The sequence below is a fragment of the Dreissena polymorpha genome, chromosome 15, assembly GCF_020536995.1.
Source record: "Dreissena polymorpha isolate Duluth1 chromosome 15, UMN_Dpol_1.0, whole genome shotgun sequence".
NCBI classification, from domain to species: Eukaryota; Metazoa; Mollusca; class Bivalvia; order Myida; family Dreissenidae; genus Dreissena; species Dreissena polymorpha.
The window spans coordinates 57821345-57840789 of NC_068369.1; the positions used below are offsets into that span (position 1 = coordinate 57821345).

At 33.8% G+C, this 19445-nt stretch overlaps 1 protein-coding gene across 1 annotated transcript; it reads left to right on the top strand.

Moving 5' to 3' along the window:
- The first annotated feature begins 15390 nt into the window (after positions 1-15390).
- LOC127859418 (peripheral myelin protein 22-like) lies at positions 15391-16810 on the top strand. Its single transcript, XM_052396782.1, has 3 exons — positions 15391-15716; positions 15936-16085; positions 16393-16810. The coding sequence occupies exons 1-3, from the start codon at positions 15542-15544 to the stop codon at positions 16569-16571; spliced, it is 504 nt and encodes a 167-aa protein (XP_052252742.1). The 5' UTR covers positions 15391-15541; the 3' UTR covers positions 16572-16810.
- The last annotated feature ends 2635 nt before the right edge of the window (positions 16811-19445 follow it).

The following is a 19445-nucleotide window of genomic DNA, read 5'->3' on the forward strand; positions in this document are numbered from 1 at the left end:
TAGAATAATTTCCATTTACTCGTATTGGTACTATCTAGGTATCTTTTAACCCAGCTGCATTTGATTGCATTCAAGAATGAGTCAATGTTCGTTAATTGGATACCTCCATTTTCTACAGATTGAATTAGCTGAGTTCTTTTTATTTTATCAGGCTTACCGTCCCATATGAAATTAAATATTGCTGATTTTATATCGTTAATAACATCAATTGGTGGATTTGGGAGAACTGTAAATACATATATTAACTTAGGAAGTGCAAACGTTTTCAATACTGTGTTTTTTCCAATAAGTGTAAGTTTACGATGATGCCATGATTTTAAGCAGTTTTTAAAATTCTGTAATTTAGGTAGTATGTTTTTTAGAACTGTATCCTTTTCATTATTTGTGAAAGTAATTCCTAACGTTGTGGCTTCATCGGATGTCCAATTAAATTTCATTTCTTTATTATATTGAACATTACTTTGTTTTAATTTACCTACTCGTAGCACAGTACATTTACTTTTGTTTAGTTTAAGACCCGATGTCATTCCGTAAAGGGTTAGCGACTCTATAAGGTTATGGAAAGAATCGTAATTGTCATTTAAAAAATAAGTTGCATCGTCAGCAAATAGGGATTGTTTGATTTCTTCGTCAGGTTCTAGTGATATGCCTTTTATGTGTTTATTTGATTGGATGTGATGTGATAGATACTCGATGCAAATGATAAATAGGGATGATGAGAGTGGACATCCTTGTCGAACCCCTCGTTCGATGTTAAAACTGTTTGAAAAGAAGCCATTGTTAATGATTATACTGTTAATATCGGTATAGAATAGTTTGACCCATTGAATGAGACTTTCACCAAAGTTCATATTTTCTAAGCAAGAGAACATAAATGAATGATCAAGCGAATCGAATGCCTTTTCAAAGTCTGCAAAGAATATTAGACCAGGATTATTTGAATTGTTGAAATAGTTTATGCATTCTTGGATAAGACGAACGTTTTCACCAATGTAACGTCCTTTTATGAAACCAGATTGAGATTTTGAAATGATTGATGGTAATATTTTTTTTATTCTGTTTGCTATACTTTTAGTTGCAATTTTATAATCATTGTTAAGTAAACTTATCGGGCGCCAGTTTGATAATGATTCTAAGTTTTTTCCAGGTTTTGGAATAAGTGATATAATACCTTGTTTTTGTAGCGTAGTTAAGTTTTCGTTGTTAAATGAATAGTTAAGTGAATTAATTAGATGTGTTTTTATATCATTCCAGAATATTTTATAAAATTCGATTGTGATGCCATCAGATCCTGGGCTTTTGTTATTTTGCATTTCTTTTAGGGCTAATCCACATTCATATTCATTAAGCAATCCGTCGCACAGTTGTTTTTCCTCCTGGTTTAAAGCGTGATGTGTATTTTTAAAAAGGGTGTTATTTTCAACATTTTTTCTTTTATAGAGGGTTTCGAAAAATAAACGTTGTTCTTCTAGTATTTGAGTTCTGTTTGTTATATCTTTGCCGTTGACTACTAATTTGTGTACAGTTTTTTGTTCACTTCTACGTTTTTCAATGTTTGCGAAATATTTTGTATTTTTTTCATTGTGTTCAACATGCTGTGCACGCGCTCTTAGTATTATTCCATTGAGATGTGTATGATAGATTCCATCTAATATTTGTTTTTTTAATGTTATTTCATTTTCAATGTCGGTGGTATCAGTTGTGTTTGTTTGATGCAATTGTTTTTCAAGTGTTTCAATGGTTTTGATGGTGTCAGTTTCAAGTTTGTGTGTTTCTTTTTGTTTAAATGATGTGTATCTAATTGTTGTGTTACGTATATTTCCTTTAATTACTTCCCATAAGGTGTTTGGGTTTGCATCTTTATTATTTTGAACTGTATTTAATATTTCCTGTTTTATTTGTGTTTGATATTGTGTATCTAATAAAATGCTGTTGTTAATTTTAAAGTATCCTGGGCCTCTTTCAGGTTGCATATTGTGGAGTTTAAGTTCAACTAGAGAGTGGTCAGTCATAAATCCTGGTTTTATGTTACATGTGTCAATAATGTTGCAAAGAGATTCAGATATTAAAAAAAAGTCTAATCTACAAAATATTGTTGGTTTTGTGTTTGAGTGCCAGGTGAATTTGCTTTCGTTTGGGTATACTGTACGCCAGATATCTATCATATTGTAGGTTACAATTATGTTATTTAAAATGTTTCTATTTTTAGTATGAGTATAAAGGTTTCCATTCTTTTTATCCATTAATGGGTTCAGGACAGTATTGAAATCACCACCGATTATAATATTTTTATCTTGGTTATTAATTATAAAGGATTGTAATGTTTCGTAAAATGTGGAATCGTCTATGTTAGGGCCGTAGACGTTGATTAGTGTTATTTGTGTTTCGTGTATTTTGATATCTATACTTGCTTGTCTACCAATTATTATTTCCTTAAAGTTATCGACTGTGACCCCTATATTATTTTTATCAGAAAGGCAATGCCTTGTTTATTAGTATGTTCTCCACTGAGATAGATTTCTCCGTCCCATTCATCTTTTAAGGTTTGTGCTAAAGTAGGTGTCCAATGACATTCTTGTAAAAGGCATATACTATATTTTTTTTCGTCTAACCATTTGAAGATTTTTATTCGTTTGTCTTTATTGTTTAATCCTTTAACATTTAAAGTACATAATTTAATCATTTAAGTGGGTGGAGGGTGATGTGAATGGTAATTTGTATGTGCTTGTCCAGTTAGTTTCTATCTTAAAACATGTCCAGTTTGTTTCTATTATAAGACATAGGATGTCCATACATACAAACAAAAATAGAAAACAAAAATTATGGATACAGAAAGATGAATATTCCTTAGATATGAAGAAGTGAAAAGAAATAATCACAAAAGTGAGAAAAAAACACAATGAACCACTGGTCCCAACTAGGAAACAAACATAATAGACAGAGAAAAACATAAAATTGAAAATGACAATGAGTGTAATGGTAGCTTTGCTAAACATTACAAAGATAAAGAGAATAAAAGAGCATATGCAATCAGTGGATAGTATATTTTTTCATTATCTTTCAAACAGTTATGTTGAAATTAAGAATTTTGTTATATTTTTAAGTGCAGATATCAATCAATATAATGTTATTTAAATTTATTAAGTTGATTTATTTTTAAAATAACAAAAATGTATTAAAAGTATGCTATTTCATTGGACGCATTTTTTTAAATGCAGAAATGAAACAATATAAAGTTAATAAGATATGAATAACTGTGTTTTTATATATAACAAACAAAAAACACACGTAATGAAACACTTTTTTAATTCTTATGGAAGATTATTGTTAATTTCATGTAATCATAAGATCAATAAAATTAACGTATAATTGCCATTAACAATTGACTATTTACAAATTATACATGTAATGGTAGCATTAAACAAAAATCGATAACAGTGGTTATGCGACTGTTTTTTTAAGTTATGTACAATAAGGTAGGCAACAGGAGATGTCAATGGTTTAAGTTATGTACAATTAAGTCGGCAACAAGAGATGTCAATGGTTTAAGTAATGTACAAATAAGTAGGCAACAAGCGATGTCAATGGTTCAAGTTATGTACAAGTAAGCAGGCAACAAGAGATGTCGATCTGAAGCGGTAACAAATATAAAAAAAATCCAGATATTTTCCGATTAAACATGGAAAAATACACATACGTTTCATGGATCAAAGGCTTAACATATTAATGACACCTTCTTTTAAGGATTAATATCTATAATTGAATTACAGATGCTTTATCAGGAGAATACTAAAACAGTTTTGCTTATGTTTCATAAACTCATAACATACACATAGTTGAGGTATAAGTAAGATATGCCAGTTGCTGTAATAAACAGTGTTATAAATAGTTTTTTAATCAATAACTAAAAATGCAGAAGTAACAATTTGTATTTATTTTGCATGTTCACATCAAACCTAATACTTGACACAATTTAATTTGGACTAGTAAATGTAAATATTCATGTTTGTCTAAATGCCATAATGATAGCACATAAGATAGTGTTTTGTAGAATAAATACAGTTATATAATCAATTGCTCAAACATAAATTAGTAATTTGTAGAATAAATATTGTTATATTATCATTTATTCATACTAGTGAAAACTAGATTTTTAACAAGCATGTTAATTTTGGAATAAAAAAGTATATTTAAATAATCACCTTCAATCCTTTTTTATTTGTAGTATCAGTTTATTTTAATCGGCATGTAGGGGAGGTATATATTTGACAAGCACATTTTTTAATAATATTGTAACTGATCTATATGAGAAAGAGAATACAAAGACAGTGATATTGAATAAGACAGTCTAGTTGTATTTTACATCCAAATTTCACTCAACACTTAAAAAAAACTTCATATGAAAGCGAAAATGAAGTAAGAGTTAATATATTATTGAAGAGTTGTTACTTATAAAGTGTAAAGTGAAAAATAAAAGGATGATTTTAGTCCTCCACTGTTTACACCTTCATAAAAAAACAAAAAACAATACAGCTTCAGAATGTTAATGAAGACAAACAAATAATCCTAAGTTCAGTGCGTCTAATACCTTCAACAATATAATTTATTCAAATGTATTTATAGCTTGTTTAACATTCACAGATTAGAAAGAAAAATCATGTAATGAAGGTATCTTAGTGGATACATTATTTAGCGATGTGTAACACTGAATGACCGTGTATTCAATTAAAAATAGATTAACAGTCATTTACAATCAGTAAATAGTTAATTTCAGAATTATTTTTCGAACAGTTATGTTTAAATAAAGTATTTTTCGTAATATTTGTTATATCAATCAATATAATGTTATTAAAAATTTATTAACTTGATTTAATTTTTACTAACAACATTTATATTTTTGTTGTCTCATTCCCCCCCCCCCCATTTTTAATGCAGTTATAAGCTCATACAATGTTATTAAGAAATGAATAACCAACAAGAAACAGAATTATGACAACATGAACAGACACGCTGATTTTGGTTATAAGTGTTGTTATAAACAACTAAACAAAAACTACAACTGCAGGTATAAAGACCAAAAAGTGTCAAGCATGTAATGCGGTTGCTAATAAGCATCAGAAAAAAAACACAAACTTAAGTGTGTCTAGTATGTTATGTTGTTACAAATTAAAACAAGACAAAAAAGTATAATTATTAAGGAGGCAATTATATTAAATCAGATACTTATTTCATTCAACATCTAAAGTTCACTTAACACTTAAAAAAGCTTCAGATGAAAGCGAAAATGAAGCAAGGTTTACAACTATATAGCATGAAAGGCTAAACTATAAGTGTTAAATGAAAACAAGCAGATGATCTTATGTTCATCACTTCTTGTACCTTCAAAACATTTTTAATGTTCACAGTTAAAAACGTAATGTATTAATCCGCATTGAAGGTACATAAGTGCATAAATTATTAAGTAAGTTGTAATACTGAAAGATTAGTATCCTAGTTCTTTCAACACCATTTTTAATTTTCACAGATAAAATTTAAATGTTATAATTGGCATTGAAGGTGCCTACATGCAAACCTGATTAAGTAAGTGGTAATACTGCAAGATCAGTATTGAAATGAGGTTTAAAATTTACACTATTTTATTTAAGTATTAAAGCTTATGTCTCATTATGAACATTATAAAATATATGAAACTATCTTTAAGCTGCTGACAAGAAAATCAAATTCAAAATTCATGTATATGAATATTAGTAAGTATTTTTGTCGAGTGACAGGGATGACTAATAGGGTAATAAGACCAATACATTTAACATGCAAACAGACAGTCTATACAAGCAAAAAATTTTATAAACAAACCGACAGCCAATCTTTACAAGCAAAAATAAAATATAAACACAACACATTCATGTACATGAAACATTAGCAAGTCAAATAGGTTTAGAAATGCAAAGAAGATTAACACGCACAATAGCTGTTCCAAACAGATATTCAATTTATACAAGCTTAAATAAGATATATCCAGGATTAATGTTTTGTTTTCTGACACAATTTTTCCAACAGTGGACTGGTAGCATAATGTATTATTATTAAAAACACTTTTAATAATACACGAAAATGTTATTATGCGAAATCAATTTAATTAAATTGAGACATGTTTTGAACCGGGTGTTACAAGATCAAATATATCTTTACTGAAATAAATAGACCATTTTGTTGTAAAGAACAAACAAACGCTCCGCTAAGAAAGTTAATTTAATTATACATGACGCCATGTTTATATGTGTTTTATATTCCCCATGAAAAATAAAGGTATTAAACAATTTACACGTGCGTCTAAATACACACGTGCGCTTAAATGCTCATTAATTAAATATTTCTTAACAGGGAGATAACTATGCCTAAAGAACAACTATAATGCATTTGCGTAGCCTGATGGAGTGCTATTATTGAAAACACAGGTGACGTATTTTAGCTATTCATAACAGTAAAATAAAAGGTTGTCATAAAAAAAAAACGTTTCATGACTTGTTTGATGATTTTCGGTTTGTTGCACAAGCTGGGGTTTCAACACACGCTGAGTATGATTTTTTTGGCCAAGGCTTTTCAAGCCAGTCCTTGAAATCAGCGAATTTTATTTGGATAGCATGTTCGTTCCCTTTGAACAAAGCGAAAATTTTCCCTTCAAAGGACCATGTCTTATCAACGGCACTGGGCTGCTTCAGGCGCACGGACGCTAGCACCTCGGCATTTAGTTTCGTGAGGTCCTCGTTCACGAAGATACCGGATCCTTTGAATAATTTTGCTTTGCGAAGGATGTCAATTTTTATCTGGCGTCTTACGAATCGCACTATTACAGGCCGATTTTTGTTAGGACTGAATTTTCCTAGCCTGTGAGCAATGTCAATATCGTGAGGCTCAATCGAGATTCCCAGGTGTGTGTTGACGAGCGAGACGATTTTTTTTTGTCACAGACACCGAGGATTGTCGGTCCTGATCCTCCGGAACACCGGTTGTATGTATATTGAATCGATTTGAGTTGACGATCTAACGGTACTGTATTGTTGTATTTTTTATTATATAAATGTTATAAATGAATAAAGGCGTATCAACAACAACGCGTTACACACCGGTCTTAATAACAATAACGCAGTGACGTCACCATCTATGTTTAGAACGCTTACACTGAAAACACGTGGCTTGTATCTAGTAACGGAAGTAGTAATGTTTAATTTGACGTTAATAGATCAAGTGTATTTCGGATAAGCTTTCGAACTTTTGCAATTTACGATGCGAAACAAAAAAACGTACCAAAAATGCATATGTCTATAAATATCCCTACATTTTATACATGTCCCGGAAAATCGGCAAAAGTCCCGGACAATTTAACTCAATGTCCCGGAATTGGTCTGAAAAATTATGGCATGTATGTTTAAAGCTTTAAATAACAACCAACTTTGTAACTTTCATCCATGGGTGGAATATGCATACTAAAAAGTACTATTAAATATACAACAGACTTGCTTTATATCATGATAATTTGTATCAATCATGAGAAAAAATGAGCCACATAACAGGAAATCGGACATTAGGACGATTGCGACCATTTTGGCTCCAAAAGAGCAGTCTGATCAGGATCCAAACTGTTCAACATAATTGTCATTCAGTCAGTACTTCTAAAGATGTTAAGCGAACACTTTGGATCCTGATCAGACTGCGCTTGAATTGATCTTGATCCAAACTTTGTGTAGTGAAAGTTCTAGTACATAAACTGTGAATATTTCATTTAAGAAACCGTGAGTTATAGACTTATAAAAACATGTGCTGCATTTCATTTTATATTCAGAGAGTGTTATAGTGTTTATATATGTTAAGTGAACACAAGAGGCATGACTACAATATTTGGTGTGTAACATCGTTATGAGATTCTCTTTTGTTCAAATCATGCAGAAAATTTGCCCTCCCTCGGGGTTACTGTGTTGCTTATAAATATAAATAATATAATAATTCTCTGAAACCGCAAGTCCCTATGGTTTGTTGCGTTGCATGCCAACCATATAGTGGTTCTTTGCTAAGTTTCCTCAAAGCATGTCTCCGTGGTCAAAACTGTTTGCGCTTCAGGAGTCAACTGATTTATATAGATTAATATCTTTGATAATCCCTAACAACACAGACACCGCAAGGGTCAGGGGTTCAATATTTGGTGTGTAACATGTTAGTGTTTTCTTCTTCTAGGTGTGATCAAATCATACATTTGGAGTTAAAAATAACCCTTCCTTGTTTCACATGCTTAATATTTACTTATATAATAAAGAGTTAAACAATATTCTCTCATAACGCATGGGTTATGCGATAATTATTTTGTATGTGACATTGTATGGCGGTAATCTTCGTAGGTTTTGTATGATGTCCATTGGCTTCACATTAGCCCCAACAAAATATTGAGGTAAAAGACACAAAATACCTAGAAATCTAGATTTATTTCATTGAACATTTTCCTAAGTGAAAGCCGTATAAAGAATTAAATAGTACATGTAGCAAGGATTTAAATTGTTCTTGTAGAATTACTCTGCTGACTGTATATAACTTACTCGCAAAATTAATTATATATAGAACACAACTTTTGAACTATGTAATTGTATATTTTAAAATAGTATTTAATTTTAAAAATTTCGTAAAACACTCACAGTATTGTCAAAATAAAATGGTGTAAACTTTTGCACATATTATTTTGTTCCTCTCTTATTCACAGTTAAAGTTCAAATGAAAATTTCTATGGAATGTGTTGTCTGTATTATTTTAAGGGAAACAGCAATAACATGTGTTGGAAATATAATACAGAGAGAGAGCTATAAAAATATAAAGATAATAATAACCCTTGGAACAAATACATTGCGCCGATTGAGCACATTTATCAACAGAACCTGAGGTGTGATAAATGTATTTGCATTCCTTGCAGTACAAATCTTGCAGTATGAGAATGAAAACATTATTTACAGTTGATAGAACATCATATTTCTAAAACTAAATAATAACTCATTTTTGAAAAATAATGTCAAGAAAAATAAATAAAACTTTCTTGTTACTTTGACGGACATACGAACATCGGGATCCAATGTTATTTTCGTCAGAAGCTGTGTTGCATACTTTTTTCTAAATAAACAATATATATGGGTTCGTGGGGAATGGGATTATTGATGCAAGTACCTGTGGTTCAGTCCTCATGTTCATTATAAAGACCCGTAAAGAAGTACTTCTTGGACATTTTCGGGATGTTGATTTTTATCTATACAAATATTACAGGATATGCATTTTAATAAATAAGCATATTTATTAAACCTACCCAAAACTTTTTAACACACCGAAAGTAATCGATGGTGACACCTCTGCATCATCTGCGATAACTCATTATTGTTTTGAATTTCGTATCACATAATATGTGCATGATGTCAACAATGGTGTTCTGAAGATTATCTTTACTAATTGAAATAATGTCTGCTCCGCTTTTAATTAATTTGATTTTAAAATATGCTACATTTGTCTTGTTGATGTTAATGTCCGCTATTTCGGAAATGCAATATGAAAATCATTTGTTAAATACTCACCGATTGGCTAATAGCGTGTGGTATTGGCTGCAATAGCCAATGAATATCGCTGACTCTTTACAAGTCGAATTGGCACAACGAAACAACCCACATTATAAACTAATATTTTGAACAACACTTTCGGCAATCTGCGCAATTTTTTTCTAGTTTCGGATAAAATACTAGGTCGGCGGGTGAAATGTTAATTAAAAAAAAGAAAGTGACTTTTAATTTTATTTGTATTTTTCGAAAAATAAGGTCGGTCGCTCCGGTAAAACAGATAATAAAAAAATGCTCGCCTTACATCGGGTTGAAATCAATCTGTGTGTGCATCCCAAATTCTCTTCATGCGCTTGAAGGGTTTTCAAATTACGTTATAAAGCGCTTGTTTATCTAGGAGCTCACATTTTATCCATTATTCATACAATATCAATGATGCGGAAAAAAAACAAATGATTGCGGCTTTCCGCCCCACCCTTCTTCCCCGTAAACGAATTTATATACGTTATTGGATGTTTTAAACAGCAAATCTTTCGTTAGTAAAATATACCTGAAGTAAAAGTTAATGAACATTTGGAAAATCTAACATATAAATACACTTAAGGTTCACCTCACACACACTACTTGGAGAAAAATATGGGATGTAAATTTGTATTTTTATCATCGATAGCACACACTGATTAAGTGTAAACATATTTTTTCTCTATCATTAAAGGTTTATGTATATTGATAGCATTCGTCGTGTTTAAGAAAAACACGCCGATACTGATTCTGACCACGGCCACTCCTTTAAGTAGGAGCGTCATGTGTCCGACGCATGATCACAAAATTCCTATTCGTGGTATTGTATTGTTGGTAGTGCTGCAACTGCTACTACACTGCTACTATTACTACTCCTGATTCTTCTACTACTACAACTATTACTACCACTACCTCCAGTCCCACTACCACTACCACTACTACCAGTCTCACTACCACTACCGCTACTACTACCGTAACTACTACTACTACTACTACTACTACTACTACTACTACTACTACTACTACTACTACTACTACTACTACTACTACTACTACTACTACTACTACTTCTTCTACTACTACTACTACTACTACTTCTACTACTACTACTACTACTACTACTACTTCTACTTCTATTACTACTACTACTACTACTGCTACTACTACTACTTCTACTGCAGCTACTTCTGCTACTAGTGTTACTGCTGCTACTCCTTCTACTGCTGCTACTGCTGTTACTCCTGCTACTGTTGCTACTGCTACTATTGTTGTTACTGCTGTTGCTGCTACTGCTGCTGCTGCTACTGCTGCTGCTGCTACTGCTGCGGCTGCTACTGCTTCTACTGCAGCTACTACTACTACTTCTACAACTACTAATACTGTTACTACTGCTACTGCTGCTACTGCTGCTACTGCTGCTACTGCTGCTACTGCTGCTACAGCTGCTACTGCTACTACTGCTGCAGCTGCTGCTGCTACTGCTGCTGCTGCTGCTGCTACTGCTGCTTCTGCTGCTGCTACTGTTGCTGCTGCTGTTATTGCTGCTACTAGATGCCGCTATTTTTACTTAAGCTGAAAAAGTGAACACCTTGCCTGCAGATGAAAAAATTACTCCTACACCGGTCGACAAGCGACAATTGCGCGATATTGGCTCGATATATCCTATTGAGCGTCGAGAGAATGTCGTGCGTCGAAATAATGTTTAGTGTCGACCTAGTGATTTTAGGTCGACAGGCGACATATTCTCAATATATCATATTGTCTGTCGACTGATTTGTCCTGCGTCGAGAGAATGTCCAAGGAATGTCGAATGTCGTTCTCGATGGTCGACACACGACATTCTCGCGACATTCAAGCGACATTCTCTCGACGCTCAATGCGACGCGCGACAAATTAGTCGACAGTCAAGATTTTGTGCGATTTTTTTTAAAACCCAGCGCGATATGCGACACTAAAAATATTGATTGTCGCATGATTGTCGCGCGTCGTATTGAGCGTCGAGAGAATATCTTGTATCGACCTAGGGGTTTTTAGATCGACAAGCGACAATTGCGCGATATTGGCTCGATATATCGTATTGAGCGTCGAGAGAATGTCGTGCGTCGTGAGAATGTCGTGTGATTTTTAGGTCGACAGGCGACATTTTCGCGATATAACATATTGAATGTCGCATGTCGTATCGTGCGTCGAGAGCATGTCGAGAGAATGTCGAGTGTCGCGCTTGAAGGTCGACACACGTTATTCTCGAGACGTTCAAGCGACATTCTCTCGACGCTCAATACGACGCGCGACAAATCAGTCGACAGTCAAGATTGTCTGCGAATTTTTTTTTTCTAAAACCCAGCGCGATATGCGACACTCAAATATCGATTGTCGCATGATTGCCGCGCGTCGTATTGAGCGTCGAGAGAATGTCGTGTGTCGACCTAGGTGTTTTTAGGTCGACAAGCGACAATTGCGCGATATTGGCTTGATATATCGTATTGAGCGTCGAGAGAATGTCGTGCGACGAGAGAATTTCGTGTGATTTTTAGGTCCACAGGCGACATTCTCGCGATACATATATATATGTATATCAAATTGAATGTCGCGCGTCGTATCGTACGTCGAGAGAATGTCGAGAGAATGTCGAGTGTCACGCTCGAAGGTCGACACACGATATTCTCGCAACATTCAAGCGACATTTTCTCGACGCTCAATACGACGCGGGATAATTCAGTCGACAGTCAAGATTTTCTGCGATTTTTTTTTCTAAAACCCAGCCGATATGCGACATTCAAATATTGATTGTCGCGCGTCGAATTGAGCGTAGAGAGAATGTCGCTTGAATGTCGTTTGTCGACCTCGAAGGTCGTCACGCGATACTAAACTTGGCACTATCCGGATTCCGTAATCAGAGGGCCAGATAAGATGCGTATTTGCGTAAAATACGCCTGACAAAAAAAGAAAATACGCATGACTTAAAATGTTGTTGAGTAAAAAAAATCCTGACTAAATTCGGATTACGCATCGTGTGCAGTTTCAATGCGTATTTGCCGTTTATACATGCATATTAATTCATGTAAACTTGACTGGTTCCCGTCATTGTGTCAATACCGGTAAAAACGTAGTGACATCACCATCTATGTATAGAATGTGGTTTCCGACCTAATTTACTCCTCAGTCAGAACGGTATCATTTTATGTTAGCCCACAATAAAGGCCGATGTTGACACAACTGGCTCCCCGCTGCATTGTTTAGGATCGATATACGATTATGGTGAAAACATTTGACATCACATTCGATAAAACCCGAATCGCCCAACTTCAAGCATATAATGTTTGCTATCAGTTTATCTGTTGTGTGGCACTATGGAAAAACCTTTTACCTTCAAGCACTTTTTAAATGGTACCAAAATACACATATAATAAACAAGTTTTGTGTGTCAAGCTTACAAGATTTTGATCGTGGCTGTAAAGAGTGTGCTAAAAAGTGGTTTGCCAAATCAAGAAGGAAAAAGAGATTAATGGCTGCTTATAAGACAAGGGCCAAAAAAAACCCAGAAAAAACTGTTAAATACAACACAAGTGATTGCTTAATTGTGTACAAGACTGCTTGTTATAGCGAGTTAACATAACATGTACAATTTATTATTTATTCTGATCCTTTAGCATAAATACTCCTTAAAATTATCGGATTTTGATTTTTACTCATCGATTAAAAATTTCATGAGTGAAATACCCATCGGTTGAAAAAATTATCTGGAGCTCTGTCCGTAATATACATATTCGAACTATCTTTTTAAGAGGACGTTTTGTCGGAAGATTTTTTATTGATTTAGTATGCTTATGCATTATAATAAACAACGGGTAACTAAAATTTCGTCACAACAGATAGTCGATCATTGAGTCATTGCCATTGAGCGCCTGTGGTTCTAGGATGTGCGTCGATCTTATTTAATATATATTTAATCAATGCGTTTAATTATAAAGTACATTTAAAGACAAACTGTTGCATGCAAATTTGGAAGATTTATGTTGTGGGAATTCTTTTTTTTTTTGTTTGAAATGACTCAAGTTCAATATGATCTTTATAGAAAATTCCATATTTTAAGCGATGATAGTGTAAACAAAAACATTTTTGGCATACCGTACAGTAAAATCGACTTTTGTTATCTCTCACATACGTTATATAATTCTTTGTCAATGTTTTCAGTTTTTCTGAAAATGCATTCGAATTGTTAAACCGATGTTTTCGTTTTCTAAAAATGTGTCAGCACTTCTTCAAATGCCTTGTCAGCAGTTCGGCAAAATGACGATTAAAAAAATATTCACAGTTAAAAAAAATACACCTTATGTGTAAATAAGAGAAATAACACTGCTGACTGCGAAAATGTTTGCAACGCTTTCCTCGATAATTTTACAAATAAGCTTATTACTAACTTAACAGTTTGTAACCGTTAAATCGTTTCCAGTACGGATTAATGTATTTGTCGTAACGATACTTTAACATATTCACTCATGAAGGTCAGTGCAAGTTAGCAGTGGTGCACAAATCTAACGATAAACTAGCAGTATCACACAAAAATAACTGCTAACCATCAATCGTACACAGAACCAACGGTTAACTAGCAGTCGTAAACAAACTAACGACCAGCTATCAGTCATACACAATTAACGGGTAACTATCAGACGTACACAAAAGTTGCGGCTTACTATCAGCCGTACACAACGCTAACTGCTAACTTACAGTCGTACAAAAGATAACGGCCAGCTAGCAGTGGCACGCAAAGCGAACAGCAAACAATCATTAGTACACACAGCTAAATGATAATTAAACGTAGTACACAAAGCTAACGGCCGAATAGAAGTCGTAAACAAAGCTAACGGACAACTAGCAATCCTACACAAAGCGAACTGCAAACAGTCATATGAGAACCAAAACGCATAGCTAGCTGTACGCAAAGCAAACCGCCATCTAGCAGTTGTGCGAAGAGGTAACCACGTATTAAACAATAGCACTCAAAAGTAACGGCCAAAGCAGTCGTACACAAAGATACCCGCTAACTAGCAGTGGTACACAAAGCTACCGGTACACTGCTTGTATTCAATTTAAAATGTTCCAACTTATAAAAATGAAAGACAATTTAAGTTACATGTATGTAGAAATCATAACAATCATCTTAAAACATATACACTTGAATAAATTATACCGAACTAAAACCGACCGAAAGGATGATCATGCGTCAAAAGCACCACCGGTATTAAGACTAAATTTCGAACTTACGGAATATAGTAAGCACCATCGTGGTTACACATTAAAATCCAGAGTGCGAAAATGCGATAGTGCGATAGTACGAATGCGCCAATGCGATAGTACGATGGCGACAGTGCGACAGCGCGATAGAACGATGGCGACAATGCGATAGTACAATGGCAACAATGCGATTATACGATGCGATTATACGATGACGACAGTGCGACAATAATAGTGTCATCGTACTATCGCATTGTCGTCATCGTACTTTCGCGTTGTCGCATTGTTGCCATCGTACTTTCGCATTGTCGCCATCGTACTATCGCATTATCGACATTGTACTATCGCACTGTCGCTGTGTCGCCCGCTGGAATTTAATGTGAAACCACGATGGCTTAACGGTATTCCGTACGAACCAGATCACTCATGCTTCAGATGTGGCTAGTGATGGTTGCATGATGGTTTTGTATTACTTTTGTTCGGTCAAGCCTATAATCTTTTTTACGGATTTGGTGCGTATGACATATTGCAATTGCAATACATGCGATGTGTATGTTGAAATAACTGTCGCGAATTCGGGATTTGTTTTTATTTCTTAAAAAGAGGATAAAGCGATAGTTTCGTACCAACTACGTATATTGTGTAACTGTAAAAAGCTTCGTCAAGTGACCACGCAGTCATTATTTTAAAATATCTACAACAGCACAATGCCTGATAAGAAGCAGATTCTCAGCTTTGCAGTGATTGGGATTGCTGGATTGACCGTGCTGTTCTGTATCTTGGCTCTGGCACTCCCTGACTGGTTTGATGGGAATGGCAGCAAAAGTGGTCTATGGAAGACATGCTTCTTGTCCATTTGTTTTTCTTTTAAGGATATAACAGGTACATAATAATATGTAAACGCATGCGGATCAATTATGCACATTTATTTCGCGACCCATACGTAATTTTTAAAGGGAACAATACTAGTCTTTATCATTTGATTGAAAACTGTACAGTTTTATTAATTGTGAACTAACTCATGCATGATCTCAATTTCCAATTGCGCACCAATTAAGTACATAGCTTGAAAACAATCGAGGTGCATTCGTATTTTTCCAGTGCCGGATTGGATGGAAGCTATTCGAGCCTTTGCTTTTTTGGGCCTGTTCGCCATGGTTGGGGCGACTGTGACTTTTGTTCTGAACACGTTTATTATGAAGGACAAGCCCATTCTATTGTACCTTACGATCGGCTTTTCGGCGGCAACCGGTAATATTTTTAATAACTCCATTAATATTTTAAATTGCAGGATATCATGACCTGATAATTTTCAATTATCTAAAAATATCTAAACAGATGGATGTCAAGGCATCACACGAAAAACAACAGCGCATACTTTAGTTGACTGTGGATGGAACTTAAAATGAAATGCAAATTTAACAACCCTTTCACCAAAAATTGGTGTTTACCGATTATAATATAATTGCTTAGTGTAATTATATATGGCCACATAAATAATAAAGGGTGTAATAATAGTGGGCTTCTTTATGTTAATTACCTGTTAATCTATTTTCAGGTTGTTTTATGATCATTGCTTTCGCCATCTATGCTGACAAATCCGGCATATCCGAGTACGGAGCATCCAAATACGGAGCAGGGTTTGCTCTCTGCATCATCGCCTGGCCTCTCGCTTGGACTGTTTCTGGACTGTGTGTTGTTATCATGCTAATGAACAGATCTGTAGCAAAAATTTGAGAACATAGCAATTAGAGTTTTATAGATGTTCCATTACAAATAAGTACGAAAGGAAACATTTATTGATGTATACATATCGCGAATACTAGTACGTTATTGTTTGGACATCTTAGAACACGCAAAAGCTTCACAATTTTATATTTTCTGCATCTGTTCATATATTTTAGGACAAGAATTTATGAATATCACAATTTTGTATCTACATCACATGCACGCATTTGTATTATTGTCAAGTTGGTATAAGGGAATTAAAATGTATAGCTATTGATTTTACAGAAATGCAAGATATATAATACATTTGTTTTCTTTTATTTCTTTATACTTGTTTATTTACTATTGTAATAAAATATTGAATATATTCGTTATGATTATAATGTGTATGTTACTTGTTTTAATTCATCGGCTACACGGGTAGAACCTAACCTAGGAACTGTAATCTCTTTGCCGAACGCAATAATCTTTAGTGCATGTCTTTCTTGACGACTCCATTGTAAGTCAGCATTCGCATACTGTTCTCTGTCTCTTATTGTTAAAAGAGGTCTGGATTCCATCGCAGACTTTCACGTGATTATTTAAAGGCATTTACGATAAAAAAAATACTTTTGCAACGCACATTAACAAATCTACAAACCGATGCAAAGACCCTATTGACTAATTAAGCACATAACTGTAATTATTATAATTGAAAATTAAAGATATCTTGATATATTACATAAATCCATAAAAGAGCAATAGTGCCACGTGCTTTAGGCACACATTCGTATTTATATCGACACACGTATAATGCAACTGTTTATCTTTGTCAATATACTCTTCAATTCTACTGATTGAAAACAATACATTTAAAATGAATACTAAGAACATTATATATTACGGTTGTAAATAATGTGTTTAAAAACAAACAGAGAGATTTACAAAACATTTCAATAAGGTAGAGAAGTGAAAACAATCGACTGAAACAACGTACATGGTTTAAAGCTAACTTTAAAGCCGGGGTTCAACATCAAAACTTCTGCATTCCTCTGGCTCACATATCGTGTTGATGTAAATAAATCACATGAAACCATGGGTTCGCCTTAATAGGCTGAAATTTAATACATTCTTGTTACATTCCCATGTAGAGGCTAAATCGATAGTGTTAAATGCTTACATACACTCCTTAATTGTTAAGTATAAAATCGGTTACAAAAGTTTGAATGCAAATTTCAAAATAGCCAAAATACTTTTAATTATATCACATATTGTAATTCTCAATTTTTGCATAGTATTTAAACAAATGTGGGATCAGAGATGGGTATGCAGAATCTTTTAGTAGCTTTATAATTTGCTGTGTATTATATTTTCATTCTGGTCTGCGTTTAAATAATTTGATTTTGATCATCTTTAAACTTATTAATACCCTTTGAATTAATATTAAACAATTAGTAATACACATATCGAAAAGATTTCATAAAAATCCCGACTGTCTTTGCAGCGAATATTTTGTGTGTGAGCCTCTGATACATTAAACTATTTCTTTTACGTACATATAAATCACACGTGTTTCAATGTTATGCATTGGTTCCGGTATTACATATATTTTATTTTTTACATTTATATCCGTTTACATCGATATGATGCCAATGATGGTTTATTTTGAAAGTAGAAATTTAAATCCACATGCTTCCATCATATCAGTTAGTATGTAACAAGATACGAGTGGCCCAAACACTATTTTAATTTATTATTTCTAGATATTTGGCAGTCTAAAGAAGTGATGGTGATTGTAATAAGCATATACATGTCACACTTTCATTATTTTCACGTCTAGATTGGTTTTCATGACACTTCAGAATTGTTTACTATGTATGCTTGTATATACATGACTGTCTTAATATTCAGTGTTGATTAGACCTATGTGATTCAGATATTTTTGAATGATCTGAAAACCCGAGTAAGTTAATTAGTTGATGATTCTAAATTAAAACATATGAGTCGCGTTCAGAGAACACGGGGCTTAATGCATGTGCGCAAAGTGTCGTCCCATACTAGCCTGTGCAGTCCCCACAGGCTAATCAGGGACGACACTTTCCGCTTTTATTATAATTTTAGTTTCAAGGAAGTCCCTCCTTACCGAAAATCAAGTTTAGGCGGAAAGTGTCGTCTCTGATTAGCCTGTGCGGACTGCACAGGCTAATCTGGGACGACACTTTACGCACATGCATTAAGCCCAGTTTTCTCAGAACAAAGCTCATATATGTGTGGAACCTGCTTCTTCTGGAAAAAAATATCTTCATCGTATACCAGAAGGTGACATGCGAACACAATAGCAAGCTATATGACAACAAAAGGTTTGCGAATTCACATTTGCTTTTCAAAAATACCACCACACAGGATATGTGTGAATTATGTGCAGTTGATTGTCAGAATTTCAGAATAACGGACATATAAAGCCAGATTCCAAAGTATTGAGCCTTTATTAAACGAATTACCGCTATAACGGATTAACAATATAACACATTGACGATGTATATACTAACTAGTTCACTACATATTTCGTGTTTTGTTTTCAATTCATCAATATAATTACAATACAGCATAATTCTATATTTCTTCAAACATTTATTTGTCATAGGTCGAATATAATAAAAACGGATTGAAGAAGAAAAGCTGAATGGTAATCAAATGGATTGTTATAGAATAAAACCCGAGCTGTTGCTGTTGGTCTGAAACGTTGATAGCTCAGATGAAATTAGTCTGTGTGAAAGGCTTGACAATGAGAACACGCCGAAACGACGGTTACCTAGGTCGATACGATAGTCCAGTCAATCTAGCCCCAAAATAGGCTTAACCTCAAAAAATTGCAACAGAAAGTATGATGACTGATTTTGATAC

Excerpts from the sequence above, each read along its gene's own strand:
- LOC127859418 (XM_052396782.1), top strand. The coding sequence starts at position 15,542 with ATGCCTGATAAGAAGCAGATTCTCAGCTTTGCAGTGATTGGGATTGCT. Across the intron at positions 15,717-15,935 it reads TTCTTTTAAGGATATAACAG|TGCCGGATTGGATGGAAGCT; the intron begins GTACATAATAAT and ends GTATTTTTCCAG. Across the intron at positions 16,086-16,392 it reads CGGCTTTTCGGCGGCAACCG|GTTGTTTTATGATCATTGCT; the intron begins GTAATATTTTTA and ends ATCTATTTTCAG.